Source organism: Phalacrocorax aristotelis, chromosome 5, assembly GCF_949628215.1.
Source record: "Phalacrocorax aristotelis chromosome 5, bGulAri2.1, whole genome shotgun sequence".
NCBI classification, from domain to species: Eukaryota; Metazoa; Chordata; class Aves; order Suliformes; family Phalacrocoracidae; genus Phalacrocorax; species Phalacrocorax aristotelis.
In genome coordinates, this window is record NC_134280.1 from 49986313 (window position 1) to 50005253 (window position 18941).

General features: G+C 36.0%; 1 protein-coding gene across 3 annotated transcripts in view; it reads left to right on the top strand.

Annotated features, from left to right (window-relative positions):
• Positions 1-17681, top strand: part of CPT1A (carnitine palmitoyltransferase 1A) — a 43114-nt gene extending 25433 nt beyond the window's left edge. For 2 of the 3 annotated variants that reach the window (XM_075094388.1, XM_075094389.1), the window contains exons 13-21: positions 446-634; positions 1643-1748; positions 3600-3716; positions 4565-4729; positions 5984-6118; positions 9657-9809; positions 10855-10959; positions 12962-13054; positions 14547-17681. In XM_075094388.1, coding sequence (XP_074950489.1) covers positions 446-634; positions 1643-1748; positions 3600-3716; positions 4565-4729; positions 5984-6118; positions 9657-9809; positions 10855-10959; positions 12962-13054; positions 14547-14633 — 1150 coding nt within the window. In that variant the 3' untranslated portion in view covers positions 14634-17681. The remainder of the gene's footprint in view (positions 1-445; positions 635-1642; positions 1749-3599; positions 3717-4564; positions 4730-5983; positions 6119-9656; positions 9810-10854; positions 10960-12961; positions 13055-14546) is intronic. The other variant, XM_075094390.1, reaches the window with a different exon arrangement.
• The last annotated feature ends 1260 nt before the right edge of the window (positions 17682-18941 follow it).

Consider the following 18941-nt stretch of genomic DNA (forward strand, 5'->3'; position numbering starts at 1 on the left):
TTATTGTTCAGGACTTCCTGAACTTCAGATCTGTTTCAGGCATTTACCATGGAACTTCATTTTTACAATTGTCCAGACTCCTAGATTTAGGTGTTATAACAATGAATATTAATAATATTGAAAACAAAAGATATTACTGTTTTCTACTTCCATATATTATTTTCTTGTGTTCAGTTATGAACGTAGGTGAACCATGCTGTACATATTGCATGCCGCTGTAATGCTGAATTTCTGAGGATTAAGCTTCACACGTCTGATATGTTGAATTGGATCCTAGGATTACATTGTATTTTCAGAACTTTTCACTGCTGATATAGTTTAGATGCAATAAAAGTAGTTGCTTCATATTTGATAAAATTAGGAGGAATGTCTCATAGTGATCTGAAGGGTGACAAAACACTGACAAATTCACATAATCTGACTATAAACCAAATTCTTTTTGCAGAGTACCATGGGCTAAAGCTCGACAGGCTTATTTTAGCCGTGGAAAGAACAAACAGTCCTTAGATGCTGTTGAAAAAGCAGCATTTTTTGTGACCTTGGATGACATCGAGCAAGGGTACAGGAAAGAAGATCCAGTGGGGTCACTGGATACGTATGGAAAATCCTTAATGCATGGCAGATGCTATGACAGGTACACTATTGACTCTGTAGAAAACGCCTTCTCGTTCTTTCAGGATTTCACTAATTCACGTGGGTAATACATATGAGTAAGTGACCTATAAGCTGATAAACTTCATAGAATCACAGAATGGTTTGGACTGGAAGGGACCTTCAAAGATCATCTAGTTCACACACCCCCTTGCCATGGGCAGGGACATCTATCACTACATCAGATTGCTCAAAGCCCTGTCTAGCCTGACTTGGAACGCTTTCGATGATGGGACATCCACAACTTCTCTGGGCAACCTGTTCCAGTGTCTTACCACCCTCATCACGGAAAATAAAAATAGCCTCCCTTATGACAAATCTAAATCTACCTTTGTTCAGTTTATAACCATTACCCCTTGCACTGTCACTGTAGGCCAGGTAAAAAGTCTTTCTTATAAGCTCTCTCTATATATACTGAAAGGCCGCAAGAAGGTATCCCAGACCAAACAACCCCAATTATCAGCTTTTCTTCATTAGAGAGGTGTTCCAGCACTCTGACCATTTTCGTGGCCCTCCTTGGCCTGCTCTAGCAGGTCCACATCTTGTACTGGGAACCCCAGAGCTGGATGCAGCACTCCAGCTGCGGTCTCAAAAGAACAGACTAGAGGGTGAGAATCACCTACCATCAACGTGCTGGCAACACTTCTTTTTATGCAGTTGACTTTCTGGGTTGCAAGTACACATTGCTAGCTCACATCCAATTTTTTCATCCACCAGTACCCCCAAGTCCTTCTCTGCAGAGCTGCTCAATCCCTTCATCCCCCAGCCTGTACTGGTACCGGGGCTTACCCCAACCAAGGTGCAGGACTTTGCACTTGACCTTGTTGAACTTCATATGGTTCAATTTTTTGTGTATTTAAGTAAATCATTATTTTAAAAAAAGCCAAGAACTAGTGCATTTGAATATGAATTTTTGAGAGGGATGAAGTTACTGTATAAAAATGCTTTTGAAATGTATAAAGCCGTAAGGAAATCTTAATTTCTTTTGTAGGTGGTTTGATAAAACATTTACTCTTATAGTATTCAAAAATGGCAGAACGGGTCTGAATGCAGAGCACTCTTGGGCAGATGCTCCTATTGTTGGACACCTGTGGGAGGTAGGTGTTTAGTACAAAAAGTTAATGCAGAAGATAATGTGATGTAGTCCGTGCAACAGTCCTGGGGATCAGCAGTTACTTTCATTTCCTTGCATTCATGTCGCTGATGAGTGATTGTGGGCCTGTGTCTACAGTGACTGTAGAATTTAAAAGGGGGGAAAAAAAAGACCTTGCTTAAAAGAAAAGGTTGCTGTCCTTTAATTTAAAGGTCTTTATTGCATTTTAATGAGCATGGATATCTTCACAGAGAAGTGATATGGCTCCCCATCTAATTTGTTTATTATATTGTAAATCAATAGATTGTTGCCTCTTTGATATGGCATTGTATTTTGCATACATGTGTGCTCCTGAAGCACTTCAGCTTTCTTGTGCTATAAAAATCCCACACTTAATTTCAAAATGTAAAGAAATGGTACAGTTTAACTTTTCCTGTAAGCCATTGTTTGCTGAGCTGCAGATTGATACGCTGCTTGAATTATCCCTTGTATTTATTTGCAAGGAATGCAATGAATGTACTTCTGTCGGGTTTGTTCATCATGAGCTTAGTTGATTACTTGAAATCCTATTTGATTTCTTCTTTTTCGAACCTTAAACTTATAAACAGTTGTATGGCTCAATCACTCAAAATTATTTCATAAACATAAGCTAATTCTGATTTCATTACTTATTTGTGCAAATGGGTCTCAGGTCTGGCTGATATCCCATGTAATTTTCTAATTTTATTATATGAACGTTTCCATGTGTGTAAGAACAAAAAAAATCCTCATTGCATTCTCTAATCAGGGAAGAAGGAAGGCCAAACTGATTTGAGATTGACTTGACAGTGCAGTTTGGACAAACTCAGTGGAAAAGAGTTATTTTGTTTTCTTTTAATGATGTTATATGCTTTAGTTCATATCTCTGTACTTCCTATTAGTTGGCTCTTTTTCTGCTAAGAGTTAGGATGACTAAAATAAACTAAGTGGTATTTCATTTCCTAAAGAGTTATCTGTTGTAGCTTCTTACAGATTGCCTATTTTTAGAGTAGAATGGATTAAGCTTTATTTCATAGTTGATATGTTCTAACCACTAAGTGAGAAAATTAAATTAAAGGAAGAGATTAGAAATATATATGTAGAAATTGCAATAGATTTTTTGTCAAGCTTTTTCTTTGACATTTTTAAATCGTTGAGCAGATTCAAATCTATTGATAATTTGGGGGGGGGTTGGTTGTTTGTTTGGGTTTTGGGTTTTCTGTTTTGTTTTGTTTTTTTACATTGAGAGTGTTGTTTGAAATCTTGTAAGAGGAAGCCTTGTCAGTTGTCCAAGTTGTATTTTTCATGTGGAAACATTCTAATTCCCCGCCCAAGAGCTCTAGTGCACATACAAAATAAACCGCAATTTTGAGTGGGATGCAAATCTTAAAAAGTATTAAATTACTGTAGGGTTATGCACTTTGAAATAAACTGTTTCTTAATGAACAAGTTTTCACAGATAACAAACTTACAGAAATTCTGTAGAATCTAAATTGAACAAAGGTGGTGAAATCTAAGACTGTTTTTTACTACTAGCAAGTTTGAGGTGGGTTTTTAATTGAAATATTTTGATTGATTCAGTAGCATCTAACAAAATACACCAGTGTAATTGAATAGGTGTTTCTGCATATCTTCCCACTCAATACTGCTAAAAATGCGTTAAAATAAGAGGTAAAACAGAAGGCTTCACTTGCAGCTGTTTTCAATATTTGGAAATGGATTGTCTATTGCACTTCACTGTGTAAGGAAAATAGGTTATACTGATTTCACAACTAAATCCTAATTCCACAGCAGTATGTAATGTGTTGCAATTCTGAAGAAGTATTGTTCTTTGCAGAATGTAATGGCAACTGAGTATCTTGAGCTGGGCTATTCAGAAGATGGGCATTGCAAAGGAGATACCAATCAAAATCTTCCTATTCCTACCAAACTACAGTGGGAAATTCCAGAAGAAGTAAGTACAGAACAGATAGTGGTTTGAGGAAGAAGCTCCTCTTCTCCTGAGCAATCAAATAGTTTAATTACAGATAACCCTATGAATTGGCTTTAAATTCCTTTGAGTCCTGTAAGATGTGTATTTCATGTAAACTATGTAAATAGTTTCCTTAAAAAGATATCAGGGGTTTTAACATCAGTTTTCAGAAATTCTGGCCTGAAAATGCCAACTTTTTACTAAAACTTTCTTGGTGAGCAACAAGACAAAAGTCAGTGGCCACCTATTTTAAATAGTAACTATGTTAAAATGAAGTTTAAGTTGCTGAGGTTTCATTGCTATTGTCACAACACTCTTGTTCCTTGAGATTAGCTGTCTTTTTTGTGTTCAAAAATCTGTATGAATGTGTAATAAGGTTTTATTTTTTTTTACGTTTTGCCTGAGTACAAGACAAACTGCCGTCACCTATTTGGATTTTAATTTTTAATAAAAAGGTAATGGTTGGTGATATGTTTAATTAAGCATGTTTGGCAGATGGGAAGCCACACAGCTATTGCCGTTCTGTCTCTGTGGGTCATTCTTTTATGTTCTAGTGACCTGAACAGCCTTAATGCTGGTGTTCTTTAAAGTATAATTTTTGGATTCCAGATGTGTATTGGCTTAAAGCTTTTTTTATAAGCTCTTTAAATTTTAACTTTCTCCTCTTTCCTCAAAGGGAGATTATTTAGATAATGATGTTCATGGCATACAAAAAGGCAACATTTCTTATTTATCACTTTAAAATACTTGCACTTTTTCAACAGTTCTCTCAAATGCCATTGAATGCATGCATATGCACGTATGTGCGTATGTTTGTTTATGTATTTTAGTGTCAAGAAGTGATTGAGAGGTCTCTGAGCACTGCTGTAGCTCTTGCAGATGATGTGGACTTCAATTCATTTTCCTTTGATGCTTTTGGGAAGGGACTAATAAAGAAAGCAAAAACCAGCCCTGATGCCTTTGTGCAACTTGCACTGCAGCTTGCTCACTACCGGGTAAGAACAACAAACTGTTTCTGGCTTATAGAATCTCATTAAATTGGGTATAGCATGTTTGTGACTAAAGTGTGACTGTGTAAAGTACTTTAGAGTAACTTTGCACTGCTTGTACAAGGTTATTAAAGGTATTCAATGGAAATTGGTACAATCCCTAAACAGATTACTATCTGGAAATTAATTGTGCAAAGATTGGCCTGCAGACACTCGTGCAGATTTTCTTTTCTGCTTAGTTGATCTATCCCTAGGCATTTTGGACTTGAAAGAAATAAATATGAAACTTCTAGCAGCTGTGTTCATACTCTAAACAATGTTATAATCTTAACAATATTATACTTATCTTTTAGTTTGGAGTCACCCTTAATTCAGTAGTCATGGGTACTCCCTAACAGGATTAACAGAAATGCTGGCCTGTGTTCTCTTCTGTTAGTTCACCTTTTCTATAATGTGCTTTCAGAAAACATCAATGTAGTAGCATGCGTATTTTTCATTTCACTTTCTAGTTGTCACTGTTGAGATACTGTTCTACTTCTTTTTAAGTAATTCCGTATGGTTTTTTCAAAGCATTCAGATTTCCTAGCTGCTATTACCACTTAGTTTTTCTTACCATTGGTTAGGCAAATAGTTTAATTACCCACCCACCTCTTATTTTCAAAACCCAGCCTCTTAATCTAAAACTGAACAGACTTGCATGATCTGTTCTGATGAATATTTTAGAGTTGCTAACATGTTAGATAAACTATCATTTGGCAACTTTTAATCTGTAGATTGTGCACATCTACAGGAAATACGGAAGCCACACTTCCTAGTTTTTGCAGACTGTTTTCAGTTCACACATTCTTGAAAATTCCCACGCTGGCATGCATCTCCATACTATTAAACTTTTAACTGGAAATACTTTTAAGGATGTTACAGTTTTCTCAATTACCACAGCTGTATTAATTAGGGAGCCACTGAATTTTCAAATAGGTTTTTGATAGCCTTTAAATCAGCTTCTGTTATAAACTGGAGAATACAGAATATCAAACACAGGGTAGTCCTTGCTAGTTTGGTGCTTCTATTAGTGTTTATCAAATCCTGCTACTAATCTTATTTGTGCCTTTATTATCTTTAGGTAAGACTGCTAATGGTGGGCTACTAAAAACTTAATGTTGAGTTTAATTTGTGGAGTGATTCATATCCTGCATGCTTACCTTGAACTACTGATTAAGAATGAGTGGCTAAACCTTTAAGGTCTTACTTTTCCTTTTCAAGGACATGGGAAAATTTTCTTTAACATATGAAGCCTCTATGACACGCTTGTTCAGAGAAGGCAGGACTGAAACCGTTCGCTCATGTACTGTTGAGTCATGTAATTTTGTTCGAGCCATGGAAGACCCAACTGAAAGTGTAAGTTCATGGTGTTGTTGCCTTATACAATCCATCAGGCACATGAGTTATCACTAGATATCCATATAAGTTCCCAAATAGTTTTTAAACACTTAGTGTGATGCCTTTGTTTTTTTGGAAGGAAATGCAGCATAAGGTAATTGTCCACATTTTCTGTCAATATGGCAGAATTTCCTACAGTTCCTGAACTCCAGAAGACAGAGGTAAAATTTTTGTGACTTGTAAAACTCAAACACAGATCTTTAAAACAAGTAATCTCATACCAGTTAGGCTTTCCTTTCTGATGGGAAAGCAAGTATTATTCAGAGGAATATATATTGGTCTTATATACTGATGTCAGTGGGCTTTTTAGTCTTTCTTGTGATTTTCTGGTTAGGAAACAAAGGAACCATGGTCTAGTGGAAAACATCTTGGTTTGGAAAACGTGGACAAAACTGGTTAAAATGTTGTCAAAATGGAAGGGTGGAGGATGGTTGTCTTGAGGGCTGTCTGTTGTTTAATCCACTGCTAGTCACAGTTTTCACAGATACAGCTGATTAAATAAATCATTACACTTGCAGGTTTTGCTAAGCTGAAGGGGATTTCCATGTCTTCAGAGTCGATAAAAATGTAACCTGAAAAATAGGGTTTTGTTAAATAGGAATGTACTCAAGGTATTGCATCCAGGCCTGAGTAACAGCTGCATAGGTAGCAGTTCTAATGAAGATGTAGGACTATAATAATCAGTAATGGAACACTTACATAGCACATTCAGCACTGTGCCACTGGGAAAAATGGAGCCCTCACTTTAGTTAGTCTTGCCCTTTGTTTTTAGTGGTCTTTTGTCTCTAAACTTTTTTTCTTGTACTGCATTAGCTGGGGTGGTGTGCCCAGTTTTGGACAATGTACTTGATGTATGGATGAGTTGGAGAGAGTCTAAAGGAGAGCAAGACAGATGGTTAGAAACCTCAGAAGAGGATTTGTGAGGAGAATTTGAACATAATTATTCTTGCTTAGTCTCAAGAAGAGAGAACACTGTGGAAGAGGTAGGAAGCCAGCTTGTGCTCAATAAGATAAAAATGCTGATGCAGAGATGATAGGAACAATCTGTTCTCTGTCCCAAGAAGTTATGAATGTAGATTTCAGAAACAAACACATTAGGGGAAACATTTTCTGCTAGTAAAGGATAATGAGTAAGTAGGGAAACAGTGAGAAGCCTGAAACAGATTACCTGGGGAGATGTTTTTTCACTTTGAAAATCTTTAAAAGTAAGTAACATCATGGTCCTTCAGGAAAGAGTTTTAGTTGATCATATCTTAGGGCAGAAAAGTCTAAGCAGACGAGCAGTTGAGGTTCTTTCTAGTCCCATGATTCTATGAATAAATGTTACTGCAAGCGTATAGATGCACAGAGAAACAAACTCTTTTTTTTTTTTTTTTTCCCCCTCCCTCCTCTTTCTGGAAGTTCTATGTAGGTAAAATCCCCCATGATTTCTCAATATGCTGTGCTGGGAGCTGTGATCAGACTAGTGCAAGTCTGGAAATCCAGCCATATCAACATGTCATACGTAACTTTATGGCACAGATACTGTATAACTATACCCTGTGTGTAGAAAGTAATTTTAACATAATCCTAATGTCAGAATTAACTGCTACATCTCTGCAGGTAACATCTGCATTTTTGTTAAAGGAACAAGGTAGCCCAATATATACCAAGATCATATATATATATATATATATATATATATATATATATCTCAGGCTTCATTCTGCTCACTGATTTTTTTTTTTTACGGTTACGACAAACGTGATTCTTTTTCAGACTTGTTGATTCATTACTGCCCTTCACCTGGAATGATCAGCCAGAGACCAGAGGAGCCCTGTCTTCATAATGCAATTTCTACTTTTATGTGTTATGAAGATTATATTATATGCATTTATATATATTGTTTGTTACAGAGTTGTCTACCTTTACTGCTTTCTTCTACTTTTCTCTGGGTTTTTCCATAGAATTTTTCCTGAGCACTTGTATCCTCCGTGGACTATCCACAAATCTTTACTCCTCAATGACAATGGTTGTCATGCTTAGCATGACTACAAGTGATTTATTAGTTTCTCATGCTGGAGGCAAATAGGCTGCTCACTGTGTCCCAAATAAGTGGTATAAAATGCAGTGATGCTGGAGATAAGAAGTGACAGGTTGCCATATACTCAGTGTGTTGAATTCCACATTATGGAATCTTAACAGAATGGCTAAGTGTTTTGAACAGCCACTTTCTTTCAGCCTTTGCAACATTCATACAGTGTTCATTGAGTCATAAAAATCTGTTTGGTAGAGACCCATAGGGTTATTGAGTCCAACTCCCTGCTCCTCTCAGGTCTACTAAACCATATGACTAAGAGTGTCATCCAGATGCTCTTTGAGCTCTGACATGGTTGGTGCCATGACCACTTCCCTGGGGAGCCTGTTCCAGTGTTCGACCACCCTCTCAGTGAAGAACCTTTTCCTAATACCCAGGCTGAACCTCCCATAATGTAGCTTCCTTCCATTTCCTCATGTCCTATCAGAGACAGGAGATCAGCACCTCTCCCCCTTCACTGCCCCCCTTGAGGAAGCTGTAGGCTGTGATGAGGTCCCCCTCAGCCTTCACTAAGCTGAACAAACCTAGTGACATCAGCTGCTCCTCATTAGTCTTGCCCTCAAGACGTTTCACCATCTTGGTCATCCTCCTTTGGACACACACTAATAGTTTGATGTCCTCCTTATACTGAGGTGCCCAAACTCGAGGTGGGGCTGCACCACTGCAGTGTGGAGTGGGACAATCAGCTCCCTCAAAAGAGCCCTTTTTATTGTCCTTCACAGTACTCATCAGCTTGAACTCTAATCGAGCTTTGGCTGCACGAATTTTCTCCCAGCGGTGGCAAAGAGCATCTCTATAGTCCTCCTGTGTCACCTGTCCTTGCTTCCAATGTCCATATCTTTTCCTTTCCACCTAAGTTCTAGAAGGTCCCTACTCATCCAAGAAAGCCTCCTGCCACACTTGCTTGACTTCCAACAGTTTGGAATTGCCAGTTCCTGAGCTCTTAAGAGAAGGCTTTTCAAAAATGACCAGCGTTCATGGACCCCAATACCTTCAGTGTTGTCAGTTTGCCTTCTAAAATGGCTGTGGAGGTTCCAGATTTTCTTACATCATGTTGAGATTTGCTATTTTATAACTTTTAAGTCCCATGTCTCTAGAAATGAAATATGCAATAATGTAGTAAACTTGAGTTGTAATCATGTTTGATTTTGCAGTTAGATCACACTTAATATATACATCTGTTTTCATTATGCGTTTACAGCAGGTAATAGTTGAAACTTGCTGATACCTGAAATTAAATACATGAGGTTGAAAAGCCAGAGGATGTTACTATTTGGTGTTAGTTGCATGCATTGTCTTATATTTGACCCTTAAGTGTTTTAGGCTTGAGAGCTATTGCTGTAACTCAGTTTCTGCACCTCCATCCTCAAACCAGTTCACTTAACTGATTTTTTTTCTTAATCTTTTTTTCATTGTTAGAACGAAAAGAAACTTAAGTTCTTTCGGGTTGCTGCTACCAAACATCAGCACTTATATCGTCTCGCCATGACTGGTGCTGGCATTGACCGCCATCTGTTCTGCCTTTATGTTGTGTCCAAGTACCTTGCTGTGGATTCTCCTTTCCTTAAGGAAGTAAGTGACCTTTATTAATAACTATTAATTATAGTAAATAATACTTTGTTTACTTAGTGTTTTGTGGTATCTGCTTACATACTTGTAGAACTCTGGTTTTCCTAAGAAAAAAGTTCTAACATGCTTAACATCTCCTAGTAGACTGCAAGTAGGTTTTATTTTGCTTTGTGTATACAATTAACACACCTATAGTAATGCTTTCTGTGAGCTTCGTAGTATAATACATGTTACTAAGGATTGCAAGAAAGGTATAGTCAGTGTTACAAAAAAAAAGTACTGATTGCTTGTGGTTTTTACATATTTTCAAGGCAACATAACAGGTTATGTGCTTTTTCTCAAGAATATTCTTTTGGAACTGTGACAAAAATTCTTCCTCTTAACTTACTGTGAGTTAATATTAGTATACAGCTCCTTTAATTTTTTTTAATGCACAACATCAATGTCCCTGTTTATTACCGTGACAAATGCTTTATTACTTAAACTAGATTTTAACATTGGGTTTTATAAAAGTAATTATATTACACTTGTGTTTTCTGATTAATAGAAAATATGTTCCTGCTTGCCTCCAAATTAAGGTATTTACATTTGCTTGCCCTCCTAAATGTGAGTAGTGGCTAAGTCAAGAATAAAACAACTTTCTACAGCTTCCACAGACTTTCAAGATAAAGTGTATTGCTAGAGATTTTACAAGCTTCTAACTTGATATAGTATCTTACCAGGACTTGAATATGGCCATTGATGATCTCATTGTTAACAAGACCTGTTGTGCAGAATTTACAAGGCTATAGACCAGATTATTCTGTTCTGAAATAGCATTTCTGTGGAAAGAACTTCTATACTTTTTGAGGAATTGACATCATGACCTCATATGTTAATGGTTTGCATATCAGGACTTCTTTTAACCTTCTTAATTGTTCATTCCATTGAAATGGGAACTGCAGTTATCCTTCACATCACTGTATTGAGTACTTTCTAAGTTATCTTCGCTAGTTTTTGAGAAAGTTGCATGCAGTGTGTTAAACCTGTTTGCATCTCTTCATTAAAGGTTTTGTCAGAGCCTTGGAGGCTGTCAACGAGTCAGACACCACAGCAACATGTTGATCTAAAGAAGAACCCTGAGATGTTATCCTGTGGGGGAGGATTTGGACCGGTATGTTTGCTAAATACAAGTGTCCCTTTAAAAACATTTTTATTTTGAATATGCCAATCTAAAAATTTCAGATCTGTAATACCTTAATGTTGCACATCGAAGGTGCATCACATGCTTTTAAATGCATGTGTTTAATGCTTTCCCATGGTGTGGATGTGCTTAGAAAAATCTATATCACCTTTTTTCATATCTCATTACAAGAATTCTTAAGGAAATACACAGTTATCAAACGTGGTACAGGGCTCCATGGAAGAGAGATCTGATAAAGTGGGGGCTTTAATCACATCACCTATGCCCAGAGCTTCTGTATATCAGGCTATTATTACAGTGCAAATGCCTTCTTAGTTAAACTAGATTTTAAGGTTGGGATTTGTAAAAGTATTCATACTTGACTTGTTTTTTGTATTTTCTGGTTAATTTAAAAATATGTTCATGCTTTTCTCCAAACTAAGCTACTCACATTGTTCTGCTTGCCCTCCTAAGTGTAAATAGTGGCTAGAGTCAAGAACAAAACTTCATTCTAGAGCTTCTGTAGACTTTCAAGAAACTAGTGTATTGCTAGAGATTTTACAAGCTTCTGACTTGGGTTTTGAACATGACCATTAATGGTGATGATGATGATGTTAACAAGAACTGTTAAGCAGACCTCATGAGGCTATAGACTAGATTAATTTGTTTTTAAAAAACATTTCTATGGAAAGAATAATGAGAGAGATCACAGGACTGCTCTTTGCCACACAGAAGTTAGGATGATAAGTACAGTGTATTTTGGCTTGTTTGTCAAACTGGAAGGTTTTTTATGGGTTTATTTATTTATTAATATATCTGATAACAGCTTTCAGTAGTTCTTGAACTTGGAATGAGTTCAAATTGCAGTATCAAGGAATCCTAGCTTATTCTTGCTTATTGACAAGAAACTGGCTTGCTCCACCAGATTATAAAGTCGGTATTTAGAATCCCCCAAAAGATGTGGTCTGGCAATAAAATTTGGTTTTGGCCACAGGAACTTCTAACATTTTCCTTTTGTTTTTGCTAGTGCTACATTAACTGCTCCCTTCTTACAATTTCTTCATTCCTTAAATTTCCTTCAGTTGTCTGCCTTTCCAAATAACCCTGCTTACTTTTCCCTTCATCATTTCTTGTACCCATACAAAAAGTGCTTTGGGTTGCTGAAGTAGCCCAGAGATTATGTACATCAGGCTTTCTATGTGTGTTGGTTTGGGGTTTGGTTTTTTCTGTGGTTTTTTTAAGTGTTCTGTATAATGTAGCCCTGTAGCAGTAATGGAGAGAAGACTGTCAGGCTGCTTAGCAGCAGTGGCAGCAAAGAGCTTGAAGGTTGTGATCCTCTGAGTTAGGAAAGAAGAAGGAGGGTGGCAGCAGGATAGTCTGTGTTTACTAGGCATACTTTAAATATGACATCAGACTGAAACTTGGGACAGTTAATGCTGCTAATGTTGAAATCAGACCAGAGCTCTGCTCATAAGGCTGTTCGCAATCGTATCTTTGCTGTAGAGTCAGATGACTTTGCCTTTGGGCAAATTTCCGTAATATAAGGCTTGTTTACTCTGTATTTATATACTGTATTTGTTTACATCTGCAGAGTGATCCCATGAACAGGATGTTTAGGTATACAACTGAACCACTTTATTCTTTTCTACTTAAGCACTGAAGCTATATAGCTGCTTAGGCCCAGACCTTCACAGGAGAAGGTCTTTGAACAAGTATTCTACTTCAGAATACTAAAACGGGGAAATATAACAGACATATATTCAGAAAACGTTAATTCCAGCACTTCAGATGAGACTAGAAATGTTTCCTCAAGTGGAATCCATCTTCAGAATTTATGCATTAAATGCAGAAGCTTAATTTTTGCTTGAAGAGAAATTGCAACTGATTTTAAAAACTGCGCAGTAAGAACTGGGTAATTATGTATAAGATAACTTAGGAGTAGAAGGAAAAAGAAAAGGTTTAGAACTTAATTTTCTCTTTTTTCTTTCCCTAGGTGGCTGATGATGGTTATGGTGTTTCTTATATTATCTTGGATGAAAATTCCATCCATTTTCATGTCTCCAGCAAAATATCTTGTTCTGAGACGGTAAGGGTCAGTCCTTGAATAAATCTGTTCTGATATCTGCCCATAAAACTGTTCTACTCATTGTCTAAAAAAAAAATTTAGTAGGACTTGCAATATACAGTTATGTGTTATTTCTTTGGCAACATATGCTGTTTTGCTGGTTGTTTTTTTTTGTTTGTTTCCACTTCTATAAATTTAATAGCTTTATGTACCAAGGAAACCATATTCTATTTCTTATGCTTTCAAGCGTAAAGAAAGCATGTGGCCCAAAGTCATCTTTACACATGTGTAGTTCCCTGGAACTCGTGTAATGTGACTCATATTTGTCCCATAAACAGTAAGATGAGTGTCTTCTGTTTTTTGTTATTACAATTTTGCTTTGATTTGTTTCTGGCTGCAGTTGTAAAGACAGAGTAAAAGATATACTTCTTACTCTTTAAATCTTATTGGTTTAAATAATACTGAAAGATGCTGGCCCACAAGTTGTAATTTGTGCTTGGGAAACATAATTAATCAAAAATTTATTCTAATAACACCCACTATTAGAATGCAGTAGATGTTATCTATTCAATATTCTGCTGTTGTGGAGGCCTGCTTTGAGTGAGCTTCTGTTCATCCTTCCCTTTTAGATTTTTATGACTTTAATAAACATGCTGAGTTTGTTCAGGATTACATAGCTGAACTAGTTTTCCTCTCTTGACCTTAGGTGTCCAAGAGATCTTGGTGCCTTTGGCTAATCATTAAAGATTAGGAAATACAACTTTGTTTTTTCATAGTTCAAATTGTTCTTCAGATGCCTGTTAGCTTGTACTTTAAATTTCCCCATATTTTTCACTTATTAGTCAAGTCAAAGAAAAGTCAGCATTTCATACATGTGGCTTTGATATTAGTAGGGTCTTTGTAGCAGATTCTGTAATGTAGCTAATAATTTATATTTGTAATCTTAATTTCTCCCTTGTACTATCCATCTGACACTTAGAATGAACAGAACAAGTTCATAGTTTGCTTACAATTAGATAAGTGTGATTTTTCATTTTCAATACTTCATGTTATTTTTTTAATGGCAAATGATTCAAGATTCTGATAGGAACTCAAATACAAAATGTTTTAGTACTTCTAGGTCATTAGTGATATACTTCCTGAAATTCTTTTGTTTTCTGAAAACTAGCTTTTGCAAAATCTTGTATAAAAAAAATACTTGGAACCCAGCTATTTTAAATTAACAGAAAGCTATAGATGCATCTGACTTCAAAAGGACATGATCTCAGTTCTGTCTGTAGGAAAGTAAATGCATAATGAAGAACTCATTAGTCAGTAATAGCATAAACCTGGATTAATTTGTATAGCATTAAAATTTTTGTAGTTTAAATTCCCCATTTTATGGTAAAATGCATGCCCTAATTCCATAAACTCCAAAATTACAATATGTTAAAAGGTTCCTTCTTTTGCCTAAAAGATAACTTGATTGACAGTACAAGCCTTGGTTTTGTTTTTCGTTTGCTTGTTTTTAAAGGATTCTCATCGGTTTGGAAAAAACATCCGAAAAGCAATGGTTGACATCATGGATTTATTCAACCTTAGTAAAAACTGTACCAAGTGATTTGCCTTACTGGTGCCAAACAATCTCCTGCTGTTGGGATGAAAACACGTCTAAACAGTGAATGAGAGCAAGGTTTGTCAAACAGTAGCTGGCGAAGAAAATGAATCACCATCATCTTGATCACCTATGAAAACCTTAGCAGTGTATCGAATGCTTCATTATTTTTTTTCAATAGTTTGGAAGAGTTTATTTCCACAAAGGATGACTTTTGAAGTCTTGTATGTTTCTAGGGATGAAGTATAGTATCATTGCATGAAGTCATGTATATTCTAACTCCTGCAGTTTTCTCTTAATTTGTATACACTTGCTCTTTTTTTAATTAAAAATAGTCTACTTGTATTCCAGAATCAAAGGGATAAAACACACTGTCTTAAACTCAAATACTAGGAAAAGTTTGATTTGCTATGTATTAACAGAAGAATGTTCTTCAATGTATCTGCTGCTCTATGTCAATGAATGACAAAACTTGTGGCTGTTTACCATCATTGTTTTTTGGGCTTGGTTTTTTTTTTAAAGGTAACTTCTGTAAAAAGTAAAAAAAAAAAAAAATCCCTGCTGTAACCCACTGTGACATACTGAGTTGTAGAAATTGTTTGGGTTTGGAAAAAAAAACATTGGGTAGGGCTATATTGGGCAGTAAAATGTGTCACCTAATTAGCAGGTATCATATTTTTCTTATTACTTCAAGCATATTTGCCACACTATTGATGTTACTTCCATATAAATAAATGGACCTCTGCTTGTTCATGTGAGTGCCTTAGAAAAAGAAAGATCCTAAACCCAGGAAAAAAGCTTACATTGGGGGCTGGTTTTACATTGCCTTAGTGGTAAAGGAGGTGAAGTAGTAGTAATGCAGATCTAGTTTTCAAATTATAAATTGGGTTGGTGTGGCATAAGTAGGCTTGAATATGTTGCCTTATGGTGCAGTTAGGTTTAAAGCTCTAATGAAATGTTCCCATATTAAATGGCAAAGATCAGTCACTATGAAATGCAGGAGTAACTTTGTTTCAGAGCTTACAGATACTTGTGTTTATTTTGTTGAATGGTGTTGGTGGTCATTTGAGGTAAGAGTTTCTGGGTCCCAGGGAATGTCAGTTTAGTTAAACGCAACCTGTTGGCTAGTCTACGAAGCAAGGCTGCTTGTAGAGGCTGATCAGTTGCAGTTTGCCTGCTTTCAGCCAGGAAGGACCACTCCTACATTGCCAACCATCTGCATGAGAAGGACAAACTGTTAAAGCTGTGGAAAATAACTCCAGAATGGAAGAATCCTGGCCTTCTCAAACCCATCCCAGGAAATGCTCTTGGTCGAGCATGGTTTCTGAAGGATACAAGGTGGGAGGGGAAAGCTATTTCACTCAGAAAGGAGCATAATGTTTCCAAGTGCAGAAATAAAATGGCTACTGGAATATGGAGTAACTGTGCGTGATACTTCTCTTCCCCAGGCTTTATAGGTGTGGTTACTTTTTACATCCTGCAGTGCAGTAAAATGTGACTGTTAGCCCAACAGTTTTTTGTTTTGGTTTGTTGTTTTGGTTTGTTTTTTAAATGTAAGGTACATGGTGTTTAGCAATACAGTGAATGCTGCTCCAGAGCTATGCTGATTTTAAAAGGCCTTTGGGGTTGATATAAAACTTATTAGACTTTGAATGTTTTCTGGCCAGTATTTCTAACTTTCTATGGCTTTTAATAGTTTTGGGTTTGGGTTTTTTTCTTCCTCTGATCTAGCTATTAAAACACATATGTATGTTTGAGGTGGGAAACCTCAAAGATCACAGATGTATATGTAAGCAAATGTATGCTTACGTAAATGTAGGAACGCTCACAGGAATTGGCCAAAGACACTCATTATTTGATTAGGTGCAGTGTGTGGGAAAGGATGCTCTGAAATAAGCCTTACTGTGGCTGGCGGGCCTGGCATTTATCAAACTACTACAACAATTTTCTAGTGATCGATTCTTTTGGAGCTGCAGAAATAATGCACTGGTTTTTTGTTTCTTTGTTTTTTTAATTGACCACTGACCAATCTGTGCTTAAATTAACATTAGGGCATATTAGCTTGTTGGGTTTTCTTTTAAAAAAAAAAAGTTTAGATTTTACTCTCAGGTTTTAAATGTTTCAAGTCTAATTGTCATTAGTGCAGTTATCAATGCAATTTTACATTCTTAGAGACTAAGTATAATTGGCACAGAAAACTGTCTTTTATTGTAAATTTTTTAAACATTTTGTGGTGTTAAATGTGGGGTTTTTTTAATTTGGGATAGATCATAATTCTAAACAGAAAATATTTTATTTCATTTTCTTTAAAATGTCAACAGCATGTAAATAAAATGTGCTTTTTGGATGTAAATCTTAGAAATCCACAGTGAATGTAGGTTATTAATAATTAATTTAAATCTTGATGTTCAATATTGTGTACATACAGTAAAACTGCTTGCTTTTTTTGCTCAAAAGCCATAGGAATGTAACTGAAATTACCTAGATTTGAATGAACCTTTTAGTACAGTGTACTTTATAATAAAGTTAAATGTTCATATTAGAGAAAAAAACTATCAATTTGTTACTAAAACCTTGAATTACTTAATTACTGATTTAAGAGCTCAAAATTAGGGTTGAGTTAGGTGGTAAAGGTCAGGTTGGATGGTAATAAATTGACCTGTTTATTAAATAGCAGTGTGGAATTGGTGGAATAGCATGAATGTGCATTTTCCAAATTTCTTATTTCAGCTATTTCATGCCAGAAATTGGGAGAGCATTAAGTGCATTTAGAGGCTACTATTGTCTAGGATTAACACCATTCCAAACTAAGTATTCTTTTAAAGCTTGGGGTTTTTGAGGGACTGAAGAAGTGTGTGCCTGACATTGAAAATCATGGTTCTAATGCAGCCTTTGTACCAATTGTTTTCTCATATAAAATATATCCATTTAAGCTATTTTTTAAATCTTGTTCAGTTACTTTACATCTATGGTTGGTTATTTACACCCAACATTTTGTCTCTTTTTTTCTACCCTCTTCTGTGACTTCAAAAATAAAATAAAACTTCAAAATTACCACCACTTAGTACGATGATTAATATCTTTTATATCTTCTCCCAGCTTCCTTGCTGCTGTTTCTGGACTTGTGATGTCATTGCTATTAAGCCAGTTAGGAATGGTAGCAGCAGAATATCCAGTTTATTTTAGCAGTGATTTATACGTGTCTTCCTAGTTAATAGAGAATGAGTTAATGACCAATTTTTTCTTTTTCAGGTTCAGTAGAAAGAAGAAACAACATAGGTCTTACTTTAGATGAGCTTTTTTCATGAGATGCTGGAATGTTCCTGCGACACAGTCTGTCAGCAAGCTAGTGGATAGCACTGTTTTGATCTTTACAGTGAATAATCCATAGAATATGAATGGTAAGGCAGTGGAGAACTAGTTCAGGCACAGAAAGTTAACATTGTTAAAGTGTTATTTGCTTTATCTGAAGATTCCCAGTACCTGGAAACTCCTTTGAAATTGCATTAAAATTGGGGACTACTTTGAGACAGTTGCAAAGGATTTTTTTTTTTTCCCTTTAAAGGTTCATGTGGTATTTTTTAAATTGCTGCTTAATAAAGTAAAATTTTTAAAATAGTTTGGTCTATCGCACAATTTTCACAGTTGTTTAGTATTTTGTTTTTCTGGATGTTGCAGCCTTTGCTACATAAAAGAGCACCGTGATTTCGATTTCACACTCCATCTCTTAGATACTGTTAGTTCCTGGTTGTATTTCAAACATCTCCCACCAAGGCTGAATACTGAAGTTGTAAACAGGTATGTTCAATCTAAACAGAAATTCTGTATGGAAACTTTCTAGGCATAGAGAATACTGATCTATTTTGGTGGTTTTTTTTCCCCCTCTTCCATTTGCCTGTTTTTAAGGGTGGCAAGTTTAAGATGCACCTTAGAAAATGTTGCTGTAGTTGTACATGATGCATGGGATTAGTCAGGTCTGGCCAAGATTAGTGAACACCTGTTGGAAAGTACTAGAATAAAAAACTTAGCTGTTGGATGAAGCCTTTGAAAGGGAAGGAGAAAGCATGGAGTTTCTTTTGTTCTGGTTTTCTCTAACTTTCATGGCTGCTGATCTGGGGCTGGCAGGGTAGAAGTTTGTAAAGAAAAGCATAAGGAAAAAATTATTCTAGTTTCTTCTTGGATTAATTGTATGGTACCTTATAGATGAAAGGTAGATTGAAATCAGTTTTGGTGGTTTTGCTGTGTTTTGGGTGTTTTTTTAATACACAAAACTTCCTCAAAATTAAGACATTAATATATAAAATTAAAAGTTCA